General features: G+C 37.5%; 1 protein-coding gene across 2 annotated transcripts in view; it reads left to right on the top strand.

Moving 5' to 3' along the window:
- The window catches only part of nkain4 (sodium/potassium transporting ATPase interacting 4), a 93,803-nt gene extending 74,290 nt beyond the window's left edge, over window positions 1–19,513 (top strand). Inside the window, exons 5-7 of one of the 2 annotated variants that reach the window (XM_051661833.1) lie at window positions 3,339–3,399; window positions 11,220–11,304; window positions 15,265–19,513. In XM_051661833.1, the coding sequence (XP_051517793.1) occupies window positions 3,339–3,399; window positions 11,220–11,304; window positions 15,265–15,274 (156 nt within the window). In that variant the 3' untranslated portion in view covers window positions 15,275–19,513. The remainder of the gene's footprint in view (window positions 1–3,338; window positions 3,400–11,219; window positions 11,305–15,264) is intronic. The other variant, XM_051661834.1, reaches the window with a different exon arrangement.

Below are 19,513 nucleotides of genomic sequence, written 5' to 3'. Positions count from 1 at the left end.
TGCCAGAAGAATTGTTCAGGATACAAAGAAAAACCCACAGGTAACCTCAGGAGAAATACAGGCTGCTCTGGAAAAAGACGGTGTAGTTGTTTCAAGGAGCACAATACGATGATACTTGAAATGAGCTGCATGGTCGAGTTGCCAGAAAGAAGCCTTTACTGCGCCAATGCCACAAAAAAGCCCGGTTACAATATCCCGAAAACACCTTGACATGCCTTACAGCTTCTGGCACACTGTAATTTGGAGTGACGAGACCAAAATAGAGCTTTATGGTCACAACCATAAGCGCTATGTTTGGAGAGGGGTCAACAAGGCCTATAGTGAAAAGAATACCATCCCCACTGTGAAGCATGGTGGTGGCTCACTGATGTTTTGGGGGTGTGTGAGCTCTAAAGGCATGGGGAATCTTGTGAAAATTGATGGCAAATGAATGCAGCATGTTATCAGAAAATACTGGCAGACAATTTGCATTCTTCTGCACGAAAGCTGCGCATGGGATGCTCTTGGACTTTCCAGCATGACAATGACCCTAAACACAAGGCCAAGTTGTCCCTCCAGTGGTTACAGCAGAAAAAGGTGAAGGTTCTGGAATGGCCATCACAGTCTTCTGACCTTAATATCATCGAGCCACTCTGGGGAGATCTCAAATGTGCGGTTCATGCAAGACGACCAAAGACTTTGCATGACCTGGAGGCATTTTGCCAAGACGAACGGGCAGCTATACCACCTGCAAGAATTTAGGGCCTCATAGACAACTATTTCAAAAGACTGCACGCTGTCATTGATGCTAAAGGGGGCAATACACAGTATTAAGAACTAAGGGTATGCAGACTTTTGAACAGGGGTCATTTCATTTTTTTCTTTGTTGTCATGTTGCCATTCTGTTATAACCTACAGTTGAATATGAATCCCATAAGAAATAAAAGAAATGTGTTTTTCCAGCTCATGTTTTCTTTAAAAATGGTACATATATTACCAATTTTCCAAGGATATGCAAACTTTTGAGCACAACTGTATGTACAGTGCCTCCAAAAATTTGAAACTTGAGCATATAAAAAAAGATAGGAATGTCAGTGCATTAGGTCAGGGGTTCCCAATCTGTTTGTATCAGTTGAACCAGTATGACCTAAAGTATTATAAATACTTGAAGTAGGCCTATTGTAAGAATATTTTAACCTTGTGCATCCCCCCGTACACATGCGTGGACGTTATATTTTGGCTTCGCTATACACAACGCATAATTCAAATTCATTTAAACTGACTGATCTCAGTTTAGGAGACTCTGTGCTGTCAGTAAAGGGTTACATTTCGACGCAAAGACTCATGTTATAAAACAACATTGCGCTGATCACAGCGGAGTTTGTCTCTGGAAGAAACGGCAACAAAACTAAATCTTGTAAGAAACCTAATTAAGTTTTTACATTGAAACGATATGCCATTTTAAAAGTTTGAGCGATTTATCGCGAAACACCATGCTGCTAAACACAATGTACACTTATGTGTACTTCAGCACATTATTTCCTTAAAAATCCTTGATTTACTGTTCATTATCACATTGAGGATTAATGGGTTCATCCAAAAGCTGAAAAAGGCTTTACATGGTGTTAGGGTGAAAATAAGGTTCTGAGACCAGTGCAGACAGACAGCACACTGGAGGTTAAGTCATTCACTAAATAGGGAGCAAAGAAGCACCCTATAGCTCTCTATGCAGTTAAGTACATTCAATCCAAACTTCCTATCAAAAGTTCAGTTTCAGGCTGCAGATGATGTTTGGACCAATCAACATGATTGGCAGACATGGGACAATGGTAATCAGTACTTAGATTCAGAATTTAAAATGTATAATTATATTTTAAAATGGTTGGCAATGATTGAATGATGCTGGACATTACATTGAATCAGAATTAATTATGCTAATTTCTGATGTAACGTCTGTAACATCTCAACTTGAAAAACCAACACTCCTGGAAACATAATTTGATAAAATAGCTTTTGTATAGCTTGGTATTATTTAAAATTTCATAACTTAGTTCCTCTGTCCACATATGTCACCATCCATTTTTAAGAAAACTATTTGCTCTAGAAATTTATTTTTTTGTGCATGTTTATTACTAGTTACAAATCAAAAAAGGGAAATGGAAAATGTACACAGTAGTCATGCCCGGGTCTCAGGAGGTAAAGAAATAGAAATTATGATTATTATTATGCTTTAATATCATAATGGCAATCACAACATGCAGGTGTATCAAGTTCATAGTTGTGTGGCTTAGAACTGACCCCACATGTTTTGAATACACACACACACAAACAGATTCAAGGTTAACACAACGTTAATCAAGCCAGCTTTCCCCCCTGCAGTCGCCAGTCTGGCTGTTGACATTTCCTCTGATGTGATTGGTATTTCACAGCTCCTTCAGTGTAATAAAAACGGACTCTGAGTCACTTTACCCTGCACAGAGAGAGCTGCAGCTGTTTTTGTCACCTGTGCTGTGGCATTCAGCCATGTGCCTGCATTTAAAACCTTACACACAGACTCCACAGCCTCTCACGGGCCTCTTAGACTTCTCATTTCGGCACTTTAGATTTCATTGGCATCTCTCTCTCTTTCTTTCTCCTTCTCTCATACACAGATGCAAACATACTGTACTCATTTTTTCGAGGTAGATGTATGCAGGGCAGTCTGCCCAATGACGGATTAATTAGTTTGGAGTAGTGCCACTTTCTGTGAGTTGAGTTTGCCCTGTGTGTGTTTTAGAGCAGAGCTGTGCCATCTGCCTCTGTGGCACTGCCGTACCCATCAATATGCCAGTTATATACATACACACACCCTTTCCCTTTGCACTTGGCAAAGGAACTTGTAAAACTATTGCTTATAGTTTGCATTAAACTTTGGCATGTATTTTGTCCTGCACTATTTGTGCTACGGACATAAATGATACCTCAAATTGTATGGCTTATTTATGAGAGGTGTGCTGTTACTTTTCTAAGCAATCACACTTATGATTTTTACCTGGCGGACAATAAAATGGGCAAGAAAATCCCATGGTCTTGAGCTAGAGACTTGGCGGAGGGCTCTTTTGACTTGGGCCGGTAATCAACCACCCAGAACATCAGGGCTGGCGCTGGCTATAGGCTAATCTGCCTAGGCCCTCCGCATTAGGACCTCCAAATCCCAGAACAGTCCCCAGATTGTTTTCTCAATTTTCACAAGATATGATTTGCAATATACTTCAGACAATATTGTAGATATGTAAACATTCCAAATTAAACAAAGTATTGCTAAAATGCTCTTGTCCGACCGCTTTCGTCAGACTGATGTTTTTGTTTTGTCTCCTCAGCTACTGGGTTTCATCTACGCCTGCTACGTCATCAGCGTCATCACAGAGGAGGAAGACAGCTGTGAGTGTCTTCGTCTCTTTCTCTCTCTAGATAGTCTAGTTAGGTCAAAAATGTATGTGTGTAATGTGTGTGATGAGAGAATAATGGAAGTCTGTCCAAACAACACAGTCTTTACTCTATAATGCATTGCATACACTTTCAACAATATTATTAAAGAAATATTTACTTTTGTTTGTACTTTTACATAAGCACTGTACACAGGAGAGGATGTCTTTTTCTGTGTCATACTAGTTTTATTTTGTGAGGGAAAAACAAAACAGAATAGATCTGAAGCACATGAATTATCAATGTTAAAGAATATTAAATATTTATTTAAAAAGCAAACCAATTTTTGATCTGTGGGAAGTAGAGCACACTGCTAGATGTACTTTGTTCCCCTGTGAGAAACACTGTTTGTCATAGTGTACACTCTTAAGAAAAATGGTTCTAAATAGTACCAAGTAAGGGTTCTTTGGCTTTTAACAATAGCAGAACCCTTTTTGGTGCTAAATACAACTCTTTTTAAAGGTTCCATAAAGAACCTTCCATTGAAAGTGCTATTTATAATCTCAGTAGTGCTATAAAGAACCTATTTGATGCAAGGAGGGTTTTTTGTCTACCCCTCTATATATTTGCTCCTGTAAAAATTATGGTTTTATATTAAATATAACCAAGCAACCAAACAAACAAACAAATAAAAGCAAGGCATGTGTGTCAATTAAGAACTTTTATATTCTATTTAAATTAAATTTCTTAGAAAAAATAACAATGCTTGTACAGCAATCATTAGTTGAATACATTAATATATTATTGTAATTAAATAATTAAAAATGCATAAATCACTCACATTAATAAATACATCACATGAAAGAGTCAATAAATGCATATGCAAATGAATAAGCAGATCCACATTGCTCCACACATTAAGGCTGGGACAGAAACGTGTACATTCTTTTATATAGAGAGCATTTTTCTTCCATAGAGACAACCAATTGTTCAAGGAAGAGCAAAGTCCCATGGAAACACAAAATAAATGCAATGAAGGCTACATTTCATTAAAATATCTGCACAATCCTCTATGATGTCTTCACCATCCATCACTGTGTATTTTGGTGTAATTAATTGGCAGCCCCTCTCTGCAGGTAATGAGGTTGTGGGGTCCAACAGCATCTGTCTGAGTAGAAATACACAATTAGGTTCAGAGTCAGTGTTTCAGTATATGTAGACAATATATGTGAGCCCTTCACAATGTCAAAAAAGTGAAATAAAGTATGATAGGTTTTTGTTTTATAGGTGTTTATTTATTTTGTGACTGGGCAAAATTTTTATACATAAACCCAAGTAAATAATTGAAAAAATTCTATATGGATCACAAATTCAGTCTTTTAACACTCACGTGCTTAATGGAGAAGCGGAGAGAAGTGTTTCCACAGAACACAGCTGGAAGACATAGTGTAGCTGCGTTTTAACTGTAAACCTATGACACAAAGAAATGACATTGTATTAAATAATCATAGTGTATAAATGAATGGCAAAATAGATATAAAAAGGAAAGAGAGATAAAAAAGACTACTTAAAACACACATAACCTGATAGCTTAAAGGCAGGCATATGCTGTTTTCAGAGTAGACAGTTCATACTGCCGGTGGGATGGATACCTGAAATCACTATAAAAATCCAAAATGACCTTTTTCAGAAAATAATGTCAGTATTTTAAACAAAATGACAGCTCACCTCTTGAGTTGGTCACACTTGCATGTTCTGGTAGAGATCTATAAAATAAAAAAAGACAATTTTACGGCTAGAAAACCACCAGTTACAGAAAGTTTTACTTTGTAAAGGTTAAAATTTAAAGCGCTTAATATAGACTTGCTCAGCATTTTGCAAAAACCTACCCATGTGCTGTGCTGCCTTTATCAAGCAGTGATAAACTGTCTGTTGTCTGATAACAGGCATAGTTTCATTCATTCTGTGATTATTATTTAGAGGTTATATTATAAGCACTAAAGTTTGTCCATCAGTCTCATGCACAGCAGAGAGAGAAAAACAGATGTCACAAGCTCTAGGTTGAATTCTCTTCAAGGTTATTAAATATATTTGCAAAAAATAACTGGATGCAGGTTTTATTTGGACTATGTGGCTAAATTTCTAAATCTGAAGGTTAAGAAGCTCTGAGTAAAATAACTTGTAATTATTGAATGCCTAGAGGATAATGTTGCAACAAGAAAAATTATTTTGTGCAGTTGGTCATGCAAATGCTTAAAATAGTAACAGCTGGTGGAAAGTTCCGCCATAGCGGTAACAAAATTAAAATTTGGCCAACCTCGAAATGTTTTGCTCCCAAACAACACATTTACGATAAACTGTAAACTTTAAATTCGCTATGGTTTCACTTTCAGATACTGTGAGTGAAGCGAAAGAAAAATAAGCAAATGCTCACTCCCAAACTGAGCTAATGGGATTTTTTGTCCCTGAAAACTTAACCGCTAAAACTACTAATGGCTAAAATGTTTCTGTGACATATTTAAAAATATATATCTAGTTTACCCGTGGTGACAGTCTGTGTAACTGTCGGTTGAACTGCCAGGACTCCAGTGCTGCGAGTCAACCAATGACGCTGTGGCTTTGAAAGACTTTATTTACAGTTACATTCAAAAACCAAAAGAGCGGGAATAAAGAACCATTTCAGCAAAAAGGGTTCTTCAGTTAGATATGGTTCTAAATAGAACAATTAAGGCCAGTAAAGAACCTTTGAAGAACCATCTTTTTTTAGAGTGTAGCATTACTCCGCTCACTTTGTGAAATGTGAATGTGTGAGTACGTACTTAGCTATAGTTTGGGTATAAAATGTTTTTGAAAAGTGAGCTATATCTGACAAAACCTCAATTTGGTGACATTCAGGGACATTCTCAATTGGAACAATCAATTAATAAATAAAGCAAGTAAACTGTTAGTGTTCATTTTCTGTAGATCATAACAGCAGTAATACATCAAATAATGGTCAAATGATGGAGAAGCATGTTAAAATGTGGCATATGTAGTCAAGTGCATTTTTGGCATGTTAAAGAGATGATTCAGGTATCTGTATTATAGTAGCAGAGAGATGCTGTACAGTCCTGGCAAAGTGTGTCAGATAACATTGGTCTGCTGCATCCTCTGCTATGTAGCGCTCAGAATCGGCCCAGAAGATTGGAATTGTGGCGTGCAAATTGCATTCAGTACAAATTTTGTTGCCACAATTGCACAGATGCCTGATCTGTACAAATACTTTTTTAGTGAATTGGGTGCTAAACTAGTGCAGACAGGGTATGCAAATAAACAATGCTTTTACCGGCTGCAATTTATTTATTGTTGGTGAATTACCCCTATAACCTTCAAAAATCTTTTCTAAGTGGAAGAGGACCAGAGTGAAGCCCAGGGGGTGAGAATAAGATCAAGCCCTATTTGAAATGGTCAAACAGCAGACCTCAACTGACCATTAACGTTTGTATTCCTCTCCCTTGGCCCAAAAAAGTAATGAATATTTACCACCACTGAACATTCCCCAGAGAGCTGATCCACTCTCACATGAGGGAGTGGACACCACAGAAATAATTGACTTTTATCTTTTACAGTCACTTCCTGCTTGTTTTTGGGTTTTGATGACCTCTGAGTGTTAACTGTCACGAGGGGATGTGTCTGTTTGTGTTTGACAGCAGGGAGTCTGAATGGGGGACATAATGCCTGTTGGGGTGAACTCTGTAAAGCTCTGTACAAATTTACCAACATCAAATTGATTAGTTCGCAGAGAAAGTGAGTGTGATCCATTGGTTGTGCAGGAAGTGACTGGAATTTATTCTTTAGGAAATAAATCAAAACAAGAATCATCATCATTGTCATGATGTTTTTCTTAAAATTCCTTAGAGAATTAAAGAAATTAACACATGAGACGGTTGATTGGTATCAGTTGGTATCTTTGCAAATCTGAGCACAGTTTTAGACGTTGTTGAGATCTCTTCTGGAGACACATAACAGTAAGTAAGATAACAGGGATTTTTTTCTCAAGAGAAAAATCTGAGAAGCAGGAGACTTAAGCAAAAGTCTCCATTTAATAGAGAAACAATAGAGTGCAACAGTCTGGTTCTAGAAGTAAAAATCCCATTAATTTTTTCCATAGAAGAATTGATTTTCAATGATGACTTTAAACCTTCAAAGACTGTTAACTCAGAGGTTGTTCATCAATGGTATATGCCTTTGTTGAAACCATCAGTCCGCTTTATTTAACCTTCTTTGTTTAAAAATCGTGTTTAAATCCCTGGTGAACAACTGCACTATCCATGGTCCAGCAGAGAAAGATCCACCAATCAGAGAACTGCGGCCAACCAAGTCCAACAGCGACCGGCCACTTCCATGTCGCTTTGTGGATGATACAATTGAGTCGGTCTCCCTACACCCTCTAACTACATACATATGTGTATATATCAGAATATTTTGCAGTACACCTAAAGTATATTTTTTCTATACTTATAATCAACAACCTAAAATCAATAGTTTTATATTTCCATTTGTTTTTATTCGATTACATCAATCGCAATTCTTCATGGAATTGTAGTTCATGTTGTTTGGAGCTGGTTGGTTTGGTTCGGTTCATCGCTTAAAAACTTTTTTATGAAAAGCCTATGGAAGAAATCAATGGGAAAAATACCTCAAAAACTCAGACAGCTGAAAAGCTGGGCGAGCACTGTTGTGCTGTATTGAGATTAAAAAGATTTCATTTGTTGTTTTTCTTTTCTACGGGTTGTTTGTGTCTGGGCACAAATATACTTCTAGCCAAATCGAAGAAAGAACGGGTGTGACGTCATTTTAAATTTAATCTGTTCTAAAAAAAATTTAAAAAAAGGAAAGAAAGGTGTTTTTCAGTTCGTTGCAGTGATTCCAAACAGCTTGTTATCGCAAACTTTCAGGAAAACTTTGTGCTAGCTATTAAATACTTTCTTGCTGCCATTTTTTCTGGTTGAAGTCTTCACTCAGCCGAGCTGGTGCAAACTTACCTACATCTATATGATCGTTCACGCAGAGACATTTTCCAAGACCATGTCATGCTTTTTTTAAATCGATTAATTTGAATTTGCATGCTAGAGCATTTTTTCTCATGTCCTCATGATACATTGGTGTTGGAAATGAGGGAATGATTGTATGTGTGCGCGTGTGTGTGTGTGTGTGTGAGCAGCCCAGTGGGTCTGTTTTCTATCAAGCAAAGCTGTGTTTGGTTCATTTACACGCTCATTTGAAGTGGAGGATTTAATTTCTCCACTGCACTTCGTTCCTCTGAAGTTTATCTTCTCTCTCTCTCTCTCTCTGTCTGTCTGTTTTTTTTTCTTTTTCTCCACAGGTGATTTGAATAATAATGTGTCAGGCTTCATTTTTATCCATGGATTTTTCCTCTGCCTTCCTCTCATCGCTCTCTCTCTCTCTGTTTTAAATGGCTTGCATCCATAATTAGTTTGTGGTCTCAGTGCCCCTGTTACTGCAGGCTCATTAAAAGCTGTGTAAATCTATATAATGACAGCAGACAGGTCAGCCCAACTACCTGATCTAAGCCTAGTTTATTATACGATTTTTGTCACTTTACATTCACTTCAGACATAACGGACTGTTTACATAAGTACCCCACCAGATAATGCAGCGGTGCCCAAATCTGTCTGCTCTGCACAATCAGTGAACTGTGCAAGTGTATTTGCTTAGTGTTTTCCTGTGGATTCATGCGGATCATTTGAGTAGCGCATTTGTGTCCCGCTTTTGGAGCATTTATCTGGTCATAAAACTCATAAGTAAATAAAACAGGCATGTAATGAGTCATTGTGAAGGAGGAATGTGAGGTGCTAAGTGTATGACTTGCGTATAACAATGAACAATGAAGAAATATAGACTTTATTTTGAATTTGTTGAGCGGAAAAGTGTTTTAGAAAGTAACTTAAAAGTAAAGTAATTAGAAATGTGATTACTTTTTCAATGAAGTAATTAGTAATCTTCATTTGTAATGGATTACTATTTGTATGTAACTTACCCAGCACTAAATGCAATGTAAACAACATGGTGGCGCTCGTACCTGGCAATCGCGATCGTCTTATGATAATCAATCATTATAAACATCTAAAAATCACATTATATGTATTATAATATATAACTGTCCACCAGTGCATCTGCTGTGAAGTGTAAGGTGACTTAAAAAAAAAAAAAATTATTACAGTGCGCATTAAAGAACTCGCGCTGAAAAATTAACACTGCATCAGAGATGTGTGCGTGTCAAAATAGGACAGAGAGAGTGTGAGTGACCATGAATGTCTGCTTGGTTATCAGTGCTGAGCAGATTCCTTTGCACACCCTTAAAAAAACAGCTTCTTTTTTATGAAAGTGGGTCAAAATAGTGTAGTGCTGAACGTTAGCCTGAGTGCTGCCCCTCTCGAAATGTATTACACCCCTCTTTCCATAGAGAGAGACTAAACCAGAAGCCACAGAGAAGAGAGAAATAGATACACACTTTATTATAGAGTCAAAGAGAATTCATGTGAAACATAATATTCTCACCCTAATGCCGTCTCACTGTCTTTCTTCTGCAGAACACAAATGAAGATATTTTGAGTGTGTATGATGTGTTTTTGTCCATACATTGTAAGTCAATGGGGCCCAAAACTTTCAATCTCCAAAAACAACAAAGGCAACATAAAAATAATCCAAAGGACTTGAGGGGTAATGTCTTCTGAAGTGATACGATCATTTTGGGTGAGAAACAGACTAAAATGTAAGTCCTTATTAACTATAGATATGTAGACTATTAATGTTGATCTTATTCACAAAATTAATCGCAATACTATGTTACAATTACAAAGGAAATAATCGACAATTACATAGCAGTGCAACTCATGCTCTCTGAAACTCTGCAGACGCATCAAACGCTAATGACACATCATGAGCTCAAAGCCTGCCTTTTAGGATGCACAAACCAGCTGCTCTCTATTCAAGCCTGCTGCATGTACATTCATAATATGTAATGCTGAGACAACTAAAAGTAAACCATTCGTAGGTCAATTTCCAATAAGTGTAAACATTGTGGCACTGACATGACAAGATTGACTCAACCAATGGTGTGAAATTGGGGCAAGACTATTTGTTTGTTTGACTAATGGCAAAAAAAAACTTCATATTTTTGCGATTCAATTTTGTGCCACTTGTAGGACTGAAATAACACTTCATCTTTACATTTTCGATAGCTTAACTTTTATGTGCATACATTTAAAAACTGATTTAGCAGCTTTGAAAATCCATTAGAAATAGTATTCATCATGTGATTTGGGACACCGTTCTAGTGTGTGTGTGTGTGTGTGTGTGTGTGTGTGTGTGTGTATGCCTGTGCAAGAGTAAAATCAAATAAAGGTTTGTACGAATACATTTAGTCATTTAGCAGATGCTTTTATCCAAAGCAGCTTGCAAATGAGGAACAAGCAAGCAATTCAGAAACTTGTTCAAGTACTTTCAGTCAAGCACAAATGCTTTGGTGTGTGTGTGTGTGTGTGTGTGTGTATTACAGTGTGATAATTTTAAATTCTGTTCTCATGTAGACAATATTCATTGTTATTAATTATGTCTGCTTTGTGTAATAAAAAGTGGCGTAGTCGATATTCCAGGGTTAATGTTCACATTAATTCATATTCATGAAGTCATGCATTATGTCTGCTCATGGTTTTTGCATCAAGTGATCATCATCATTTTGTGTTCCGTTTCATTTGTTCTCCTCGCGGCTCATTTTCCCCTTTCATTTCTTTCATTCATTAATTTCAAAATTCTTTTGTTTGGTTTTTCAGTTGATTTTATTGGTGGATTTGACCCATTCCCACTCTACCATGTCAATGAGAAACCATCCCATCTACTATTAAAGCCTGTGCATCAGTAAGTACCCGTTTGTGTGTTTGTGTGTGTGTGTTAAGTTTAGATCCTATTACACATGTCCCTGCTTGTCCCTTGTCTGTAGCATTAATTAAAGTTAGCTTTTCTTTAATTAGTGTAAGTTCTTAATTAGTCTATTCATTAAGCATTCAGATCTTGTCCAATGAGGGATTAATTAAGACTGTCACAAGCTAAATTTAGCAGTGGGGAGCTTTTATATAGACTTGGAAATAAATGGCCACTTTAAAATTGTTTTTGGCAAATATTACTTGTAGGGTATGTGCTCAAGCTCTTATGTCTGTTTAACATAAGAAAAGTGTCTCATGTTAGACGTAACTTTTTTCAGATTTTTTAGTGACCTATCCCTTTAGCTAACGTTTGCTAATAGGCGCTTTCACTCATATGGCCATTTACATAAATTTAATGGAATTTAACAGTGATGCAGCGCTGTTTTCTGATGTCAAACAAAGAATTTATAAACTAGTTAGTCCACTTGAGCTTTCTCCCATTCCATCTGTCACTCATTCTTACCCCTTCCGGGGCAAAAAAAAGTGGAAGTGCTAGTTTTTTAGAACCATCAAAGCTTGATGAACTCAGAATCCCATGCTGCATTGGTATGTAAACAATATGGCAGCGCGCATAGCTGGCAGTCACGTTCGGAATTTTTGTTTGACTGAAAATTCTTTATTTTTCCATTTATAGGTCATAATGTGTGTGAGCAGTTAGAGATTATTTCCGGGAAATGACATCAGAGTTTTAATAGCATTTTGGTGCTGATGTGTAAAAGTTAGCAGTACGGAAAATAGATGGAAAGTTGTTGCTTGTGTGAAAAGTAGATATGGTACATTTATCGGAAAAGGTAATCTTTCAATTTTACTGCAATATAATGGATTTCGTGTGTAAGTGGCTAATAATGTTACTTAGCTAGCCTCTACTAGCTTGCAGCAACTCACCACAGCCCTGCTTGCTGCTCTTCCCATTTTCATTATAACAGCAACTCCTCCGATTGGTGGATCTCACTTTAGGATTGTGGGTAGTGTAGTACTCCACAGAGTCAATCACAATTACAAAAAGTTGAAATCACACTGACCTATGGGTTCTATAAAAGCATATACCATAATTTAACAACCAGAACTACTGACCTCTCTAGCCCAGACATCTACACTGCAGTAACCTTGAAGTCTTTATTTCACAACTGCATCTAATAATTCTTACTTCAGAGACAGCGATCTCCTCTCATGTTCTGTTTATTATTACCTGCTACTATATATCATTAATCTAAAGTCTTGTGTTTTTCATTTGGAGAAAATAGATCAGTGGAGTGATCCCTCTGAGCCCAGTCTTGGCCTCATTTCAATAAGCCTTAAATTATGCAGTATGTGTAATGAGTGTGTGCGCAAGAAGCCTTTTTAATTTCAATATGTGCACATGGAGGTGCTAAATACATTATATTTGCCCCAGGGACATTTCTCATGACAGTTTAATCAGACTAGTTGCAAATAAGACAAGTGCTTGTCCTGTCTCTACATACACAACCAATTCACAGTCAGAGGGATGTTAATATATCACCCAGCAGGTGTGCATCTGTGTGTTCACCTATAAGTGAACGGAACAGGTTTGGGCACAGTACAGAATTTCAGAATTTTCTCTTTTAATTCATGAATTGGAATTTAAATGTCATTGGACACGCCCTATAAGATGTTGAATTGGAATTTGGATTGGGAAGGAAAAGGAATTTACTGACTTGCATTTTTAAGAAATTCAACACAGTCGCATACTGTTAAAAAGGAATTTAATTGGTCCAGCACAAGAATAGATAACTTTGTATGTGTTCTGTTTAAAGGGATAGTGTAAAATAAAATGAAAATTCTCTCATCATTTACTCACCCTCATGCCATCCCAGATGAGTATGACTTTCTTGCTTCTGCTGAACACAAATGAAGATTTTTAGAAGAATATTTCAGCTCTGTAGGTCCATACAATGCAAGTGAATGGTGGCCAGAACTTTGATGGTCTAAAAAGGCTTTTTTACTATAAATCTCCACTTTCACATTCTTCTTCTTTTGTTTTTGGCAATTCCCATTCTTTGTTAACATCGCCACCTACTGGGCATGAAGGAGAATTTATAGTAAAAAAGGACTTAAATATTGATCTGTTTCTCACCCACACCTATCATATCGCTTCTGAAGATATGGATTTTGAAGACACTGGAGTCATAAGGAGTACTTTTTATGCTGCCTTTGTGTGCTTTTTGGACGCTCAAAGTTCTGGCCAACATTCACTTTCATTGTATGGACCTACAGAGCTGAAATATTCTTCTAAAAATCGTTGTGTTCAGCAGAAGAAAGAAAGTCATACACATCTGGGATGGCTTGAGGGTGAGTAAATAATGAGAGAATTTTCATTTTTGGGTGAACTATCCCTTTAAGGTTTCCATCTTTTAAGCTTGCTTTGTAAATTAGGAGGGTTCTTCCACCATAGTCCAAAAAAATGTAAGTTAATTTATTAAATATAATTAAGCAATATCATATAGGCAAGAGTGCTGTGATTCGGGCACAGGCACAATACTGATATAGACCAACAGCACGATTGCAAGTGTGATATTCCTTTTATACAACAGTTCAATAGACATATAATAAATAAATAATATGAAATAACTTGCATTTTAGACAAAATTGTCCAGTTAGTTTGTGCAGTTTTATCTCCGCCAGCAAAAATAGTTCTTAAAGAAGTTAAAGTGTCTGTTTTGAACTAGTGATGTTTTGTCCATAATCGAGTCAGTGTTTTTGAACTAATCATTTCAGTGAATGAATTATCTCATTCACATCCATACAGGGCTTAACATTAACTTTTTGGCTAACTGGCCACTCTGGATAGTGGTATTTCAAAGTCACTAGCCACCCAGTATTTTCACTTACCAAAATCCCCTGTCCCACAAAAAGTGATGAACCTAACTGGAGACTGTAACTGCATGCATTTGTTTTGGACATTTTATTTGAATGAGAATGATATGAGTTAAGCAGGACACAAGCCTAACGATTTAAGTCATCTCTTAGAATATCTAGAGGCAAACATGACCTGTTAAATGGAATAGGACAGAACAAGAGGAAACCTTATCAATAATATGTCCATTGGTCTATGAAAGTCCAGATTTTAACCCCTTTAACCATTCTAAAATGTACTTGCCTTTATGGAAGCTAACTGTTGTTCTTCCATTTTTTTAACAGTGGCATTTGTAATGATAAAGCCATTGCCACAGGTAAGACCATGGATACAGAAAGTCTTCCTAAAAAATCAACAATAATATTTTATTACTAAAAGAGCCTAAACGTGTTTAGAAACCTTTAACTACAACTTTCACAGTAAATAATTCCATGGAGTACAAAATGGATAATAAAATGGAGATGTTAAGTAGATTAAACTCAGTAACTATGTACTTTCATTGCATCTTTTCGCATTCAGGGAAGAAAGTCCTAAGGGGTTGGATCGAGATAAAGGTGACTGAATGATAACAGAAGTCGTATAGATTCACCCTAATCGATTTAATATGCACCTATACCAGTTAACAGTTAGTGTTACTTCTGTAAAACATTTTAGTTTGGATGATGAGGTGTATTTAAAAAAAAAAAACTTGTAATCGATGTTGATGCAGGGTGCACTGTTATCTCTTTCAGGGCTGTCTAGCAGTTTGAGAGGTTCGACTTCCTCCATATTGAGATTTTTACTAGAAGTTAGAACGTTCTTTGTAGAATTCAAATGGGTCACATAAGTTTTGTGGTCTCTGCCGGCCGCTGCGATATCAAAGCCCGACTGAATCACGCAAGTTTCGCTCTGTGCTGTCCCAGAGCTCTGACTCTATCTCTGGAGCACGATAATGTGCGCTGCGGCGGTTCGCGGTCACAACCCTAGTCCAAATTAAACTTCTAGTAATCTTATAACCTTACGTGTATTTGTGTTTTTCAGGTCTTCGTAAATGAAAGTGTGTTTGCAAAGAGGAGCAGCCTGGCTGATTCCTCCTCTCCACCAGACTCCTCGTTCCCCGTCGCCTGCATTATTCCTCAGTGTCTCTCCATACCCATTAAAACACTTCCTAATCTTCCTAAATCAGCCTCTGCTGGGTTGGAGGGAGGATTGGAGAATTGTTTCTCCTCTTCCCATCTCTGGACAAAATGCAGTCCTGCAGACGCACTAACTCCTGCATTGTTCCAGCTGCCACATTTACGGCCATAAAAATATCTAAACAATAAGGTCTATTATATTTATCAGGCGGGTTTCCATGTTGTGTGTGTGTGGTCCAAGTTTAGTATGCATTGTGACCTCAAAGGCCACAACCCATGTGAGTTATTCAGAGTGACTGTGGGGCTCAGATGTTAGGTTAACTGAGTTACAGCTCTGTTTGTGTTTGAGAGAGGAGCCCTATTGAATGCTGTTTACTTTCACACAGGATTTGTGCATGTACACAAGCTGTGCAGTAAAACAGCGGAAAGAGCCAAGAGGAGGAAGGGTGGGCTGGAAAGCGGGTTTGGCCCAAAAATCAAAGACAAAGCAAGCAAACCTCTTGTAGCTGTATTTAAAAATAGAAGTAAAATAAGAACACATTGTGTGGCAATATAAAAGATAAGAAAGAATTAGAGCTGTTTTGAGACTCATTTAATAGTATGCTTCTAAAGATTTTGTCATTGTCAGATTAGCTAGGACTTTTTCCAAGTACAAAAGTGCTCTTTAAGATGCAACAGCCCCAAAAACTATTTGGACACTTAAGCCTTACTTAAAAATGTATGAATGTCATTGCACTAGATAACAAAATATTAAAGCAAGTGGAATTTATTTTAAAGTGGGCAGCACGAGCACACTTCTAAAGCTAAACTTTTCACAAAAAGACATTTGTTTAATGATAAAACAATAGATTTACCGTTCAAAATGAAGGCACATCCAGAGTTAATGTGATGAACTACACCTTTGAACTTGAGGACAAGTCCTACATCCACTAAAAATCACCTTGACAAGAGTTGGTTAAAAGTCATTGCAAAAAGTTAGTTCTGAGAAAAGTTCTAGTGTCATTGGTTTACAGATGTCACTTGGTTTCATTTTGATTTGATATAATCCAATGGCAATTTCTGTGGCTTTAGTGTTCAAATACCACATCAGTATTTTTCTTGTGTTATCAGCATTTATTGCGAAATGTGTTTGAATTTAATCAACCTTTAGATCAATATTAAATCATCGGGGCTTCCTCTGGTAGTCAGTCCATAAATAAATTCTCATACTGAACTGTTGGACTGGTAGATATAATGACGCTCCTTTCGTAGAGATGGTGCTTGGAATCAAATATCATTTTGTAAAAAAGTAACTTGTAAAACAAACCATCAGCATGCCTTGTCCTTATGAATATAAGTAACAGTTGAGTGGCTGTCCAAGTCTTTTACTGTAGATGCAAAGCTACTGTATCTGTTTACTGGAAAAATAAACCTCAAAGCACAATTGCTTGATTTGTTGACATGCAACATTAGATGTATCTTAATGTGTTTGGCATGTTTTGAAGAGATGGCCTCTGTATTGCTTCACAAACTGAGATGTGAAGGCCAAAGGTCAGTTTGAACAAATTCGTATAATCTCCATAGTCAAATAGCTGAGTTGTCTCGTTATACCACATCTTTCATTAAATACATTGTATTTACATTTTTGGATGCTAGTTCCCTGATGGTTAAAGGATACACACACAAATGAAAATTCTGTAGTCATTTAGGCCACAACCACATAATTCATTTTCATTTGAAAATGCATTGATTTCGCAACGTTTACATCTCTCATTCACACTAGAAAGATGTTTTCCTCGACCAAAAATGCTCTCCATTACCGCATACTTTGGGAAACAATGAGTTTTCAAATGAAAAGGGATAAAGGGGCGGTCACACTAGGCTTTGAGCACTTTTTTTTTTTTTTTTCGGATAATGCAACAGGCAAGGATATGATGTCACGTGGGAGGGCTTCTGGTGTAAGTAAATAACACATCAAAAATAACAAATAAAATTATATTTAAAGGGGGGTCTGGGTAGCTCAGTGAGTATTGACGCTGACTACCACCCCTGGAGTCGCGAGTCCGAATCCAGGGTGTGCTGAGTGACTCCAGCCAGGCTTCCTAAGCAACCAAATTGGTCCGGTTGCTAGGGAGGGTAGAGTCACATGGCGTAACCTCCTCATGGTCGCTATAATGTGGTTCGCTCTTGGTGGGGCGTGTGGTGAGTTGTGCGTGGATGCCGCGGAGAATAGCGTGAAGCCTCCACATGCGCTAGGTCTCTGCGATAACACGCTCAACAAGCCACGTGATTAGATGAGCGGATTGACGGTCTCAGATGCGGAAGTGACTGAGATTCGTCCTCCGCCACCTTGAATGAGGTGAGTCACTACGCCACCACGAGAACTTAGAGAGCGCATTGGGAAATGGGCATTCCAAATTGGGGAGAAAAAGGTGAGAAAAACAGTTCTATTTAAAGTGTTAAAATATATTGTCTACTCACTTTCCTGCAACAATAAAACATGTATTCTTTGTATTGAGCCAAGAGGTCAGCATGTGGCCTTTCCATCTTCTATTGGTCAGTGTCCTCTCATCATCCAGATTCGCAGGTCCAAGTTCACCAAACTTGCACTCTTGTACACAGCAGAGTACAAAATTTCTTCGCATGAGCTTGCATTTCCGGTCTCCCGCGCTCAGATGCGATTGAATTGGAGCGAATAAAGCACAAAGTGTAGACTGACCGCTACTCCCATTCAAACGCATCTGAACGTGGGTGACCAGAAAAGCAAGCTCATGCAAAGAAATTTCGTACTACACTGCATATCGAAAGTTCTAACCTGAGTCCAAAATTACATACTGACAGTGTATGTACTGTATATGATGAAAGATGCACTTATTTGCTGGTAAAACAGTATGTTGTTTAGGTATGCATGTGAGAAGTAGGAATAGATTCTGGACATACTTCATCCGGGGACGTGGGTATTGATCCGTGATCCTAATAGATGACGTATTGCATCCGCAAAAATAATCTACTCTCGTTTTATTAAACAAGCACCATTTAAGCACAACTAACAACTTTCTTGGTATATATGTATCACTTGCATTTGAAAAGAGCATTAGAATTTTAAATCCAGCATACTGAACATGACGCCTCTACAACTCCCGAATGATTATGGGATAGTACATTTTCTAGTAGATCCGCATTTCAGAATCTCACCAGAAATACTTGTCTAGTTCATCCGCGTATTTCATGCTTGGTGTTTTATGAATGCTGAGGATTTGGACATACTAACACTCCACTGACATCTTGTTTTTGGCATACTATATAGTAGGGAAGTATGCATATTAGGACGCAGCGCAGAGAGGACTCTTGCTGACCTCTTGGCTCAATTCAAAGTATACATATTTCAAAGCTGCATGTTTTATTGTTGCAGGAAAGTAAGTAGACAATATATTTTAACACTTTAAATATAATATTTTTTAGTTATTTGTGACGTATTATTTACTCTCTCCAGAAGTCCTCCCGCATGACATCATATCCTGGTCTGTTGCAAAAAAGTTTGCGTGCTCAAGCCTAGTGTGACCGGCCCTTTAGTGTGCATGTTGGCTGTCAAAAGGACAAAAAAGCCTTTTATGTTTTAATAAATGATGACAGGGTTTACATTTTGGATGATGCATCCATTTAAATTTCTCAACGGTGAATGGGAACTGTTATAGCTGTTAGTTTACGGATTTGTGTAACTCGAAATGGCAAAAACATTTCCAGCTTCTGTGGAGTAATCTTGAACAATGTTCCATGCTGTCTGCATAGTGCTTATGGATCTACTCTACCCCCTAGTGTCCAGTGGTCTTCTATACATGCAGTGGATGAAATGCATTGTTGCCACTAACTGATGAGATCTGTGTACATTTGTCATTCTAGAATTTAGGATAATGAATCTAGCAAATGTAGCTATTTGTTGCTGAAAGCTGTTAAAAGTGGTACATCTGTATCCCTCCTTTTCTCCTTATGTCACATCTTTTGCCCTCAGATTTATTTCTCCTTGTTTCTTTTTACTGGCACATCTTTTGTAAACAATGCTTTTTGTATCTCTTCATTTGGTCTCTTCTCAGTTCTTCATTGACTGCCTGTCCATCAACATGTGTTTGCTGAGCAAGGTGTAAATAGATGTTTGTTAATAAAATATTTGCTTTTCA

Source organism: Myxocyprinus asiaticus, chromosome 29 (genome assembly GCF_019703515.2).
Source record: "Myxocyprinus asiaticus isolate MX2 ecotype Aquarium Trade chromosome 29, UBuf_Myxa_2, whole genome shotgun sequence".
Lineage (NCBI taxonomy): Eukaryota > Metazoa > Chordata > Actinopteri > Cypriniformes > Catostomidae > Myxocyprinus > Myxocyprinus asiaticus.
This window is presented reverse-complemented; position numbering and strand designations above follow the sequence as displayed.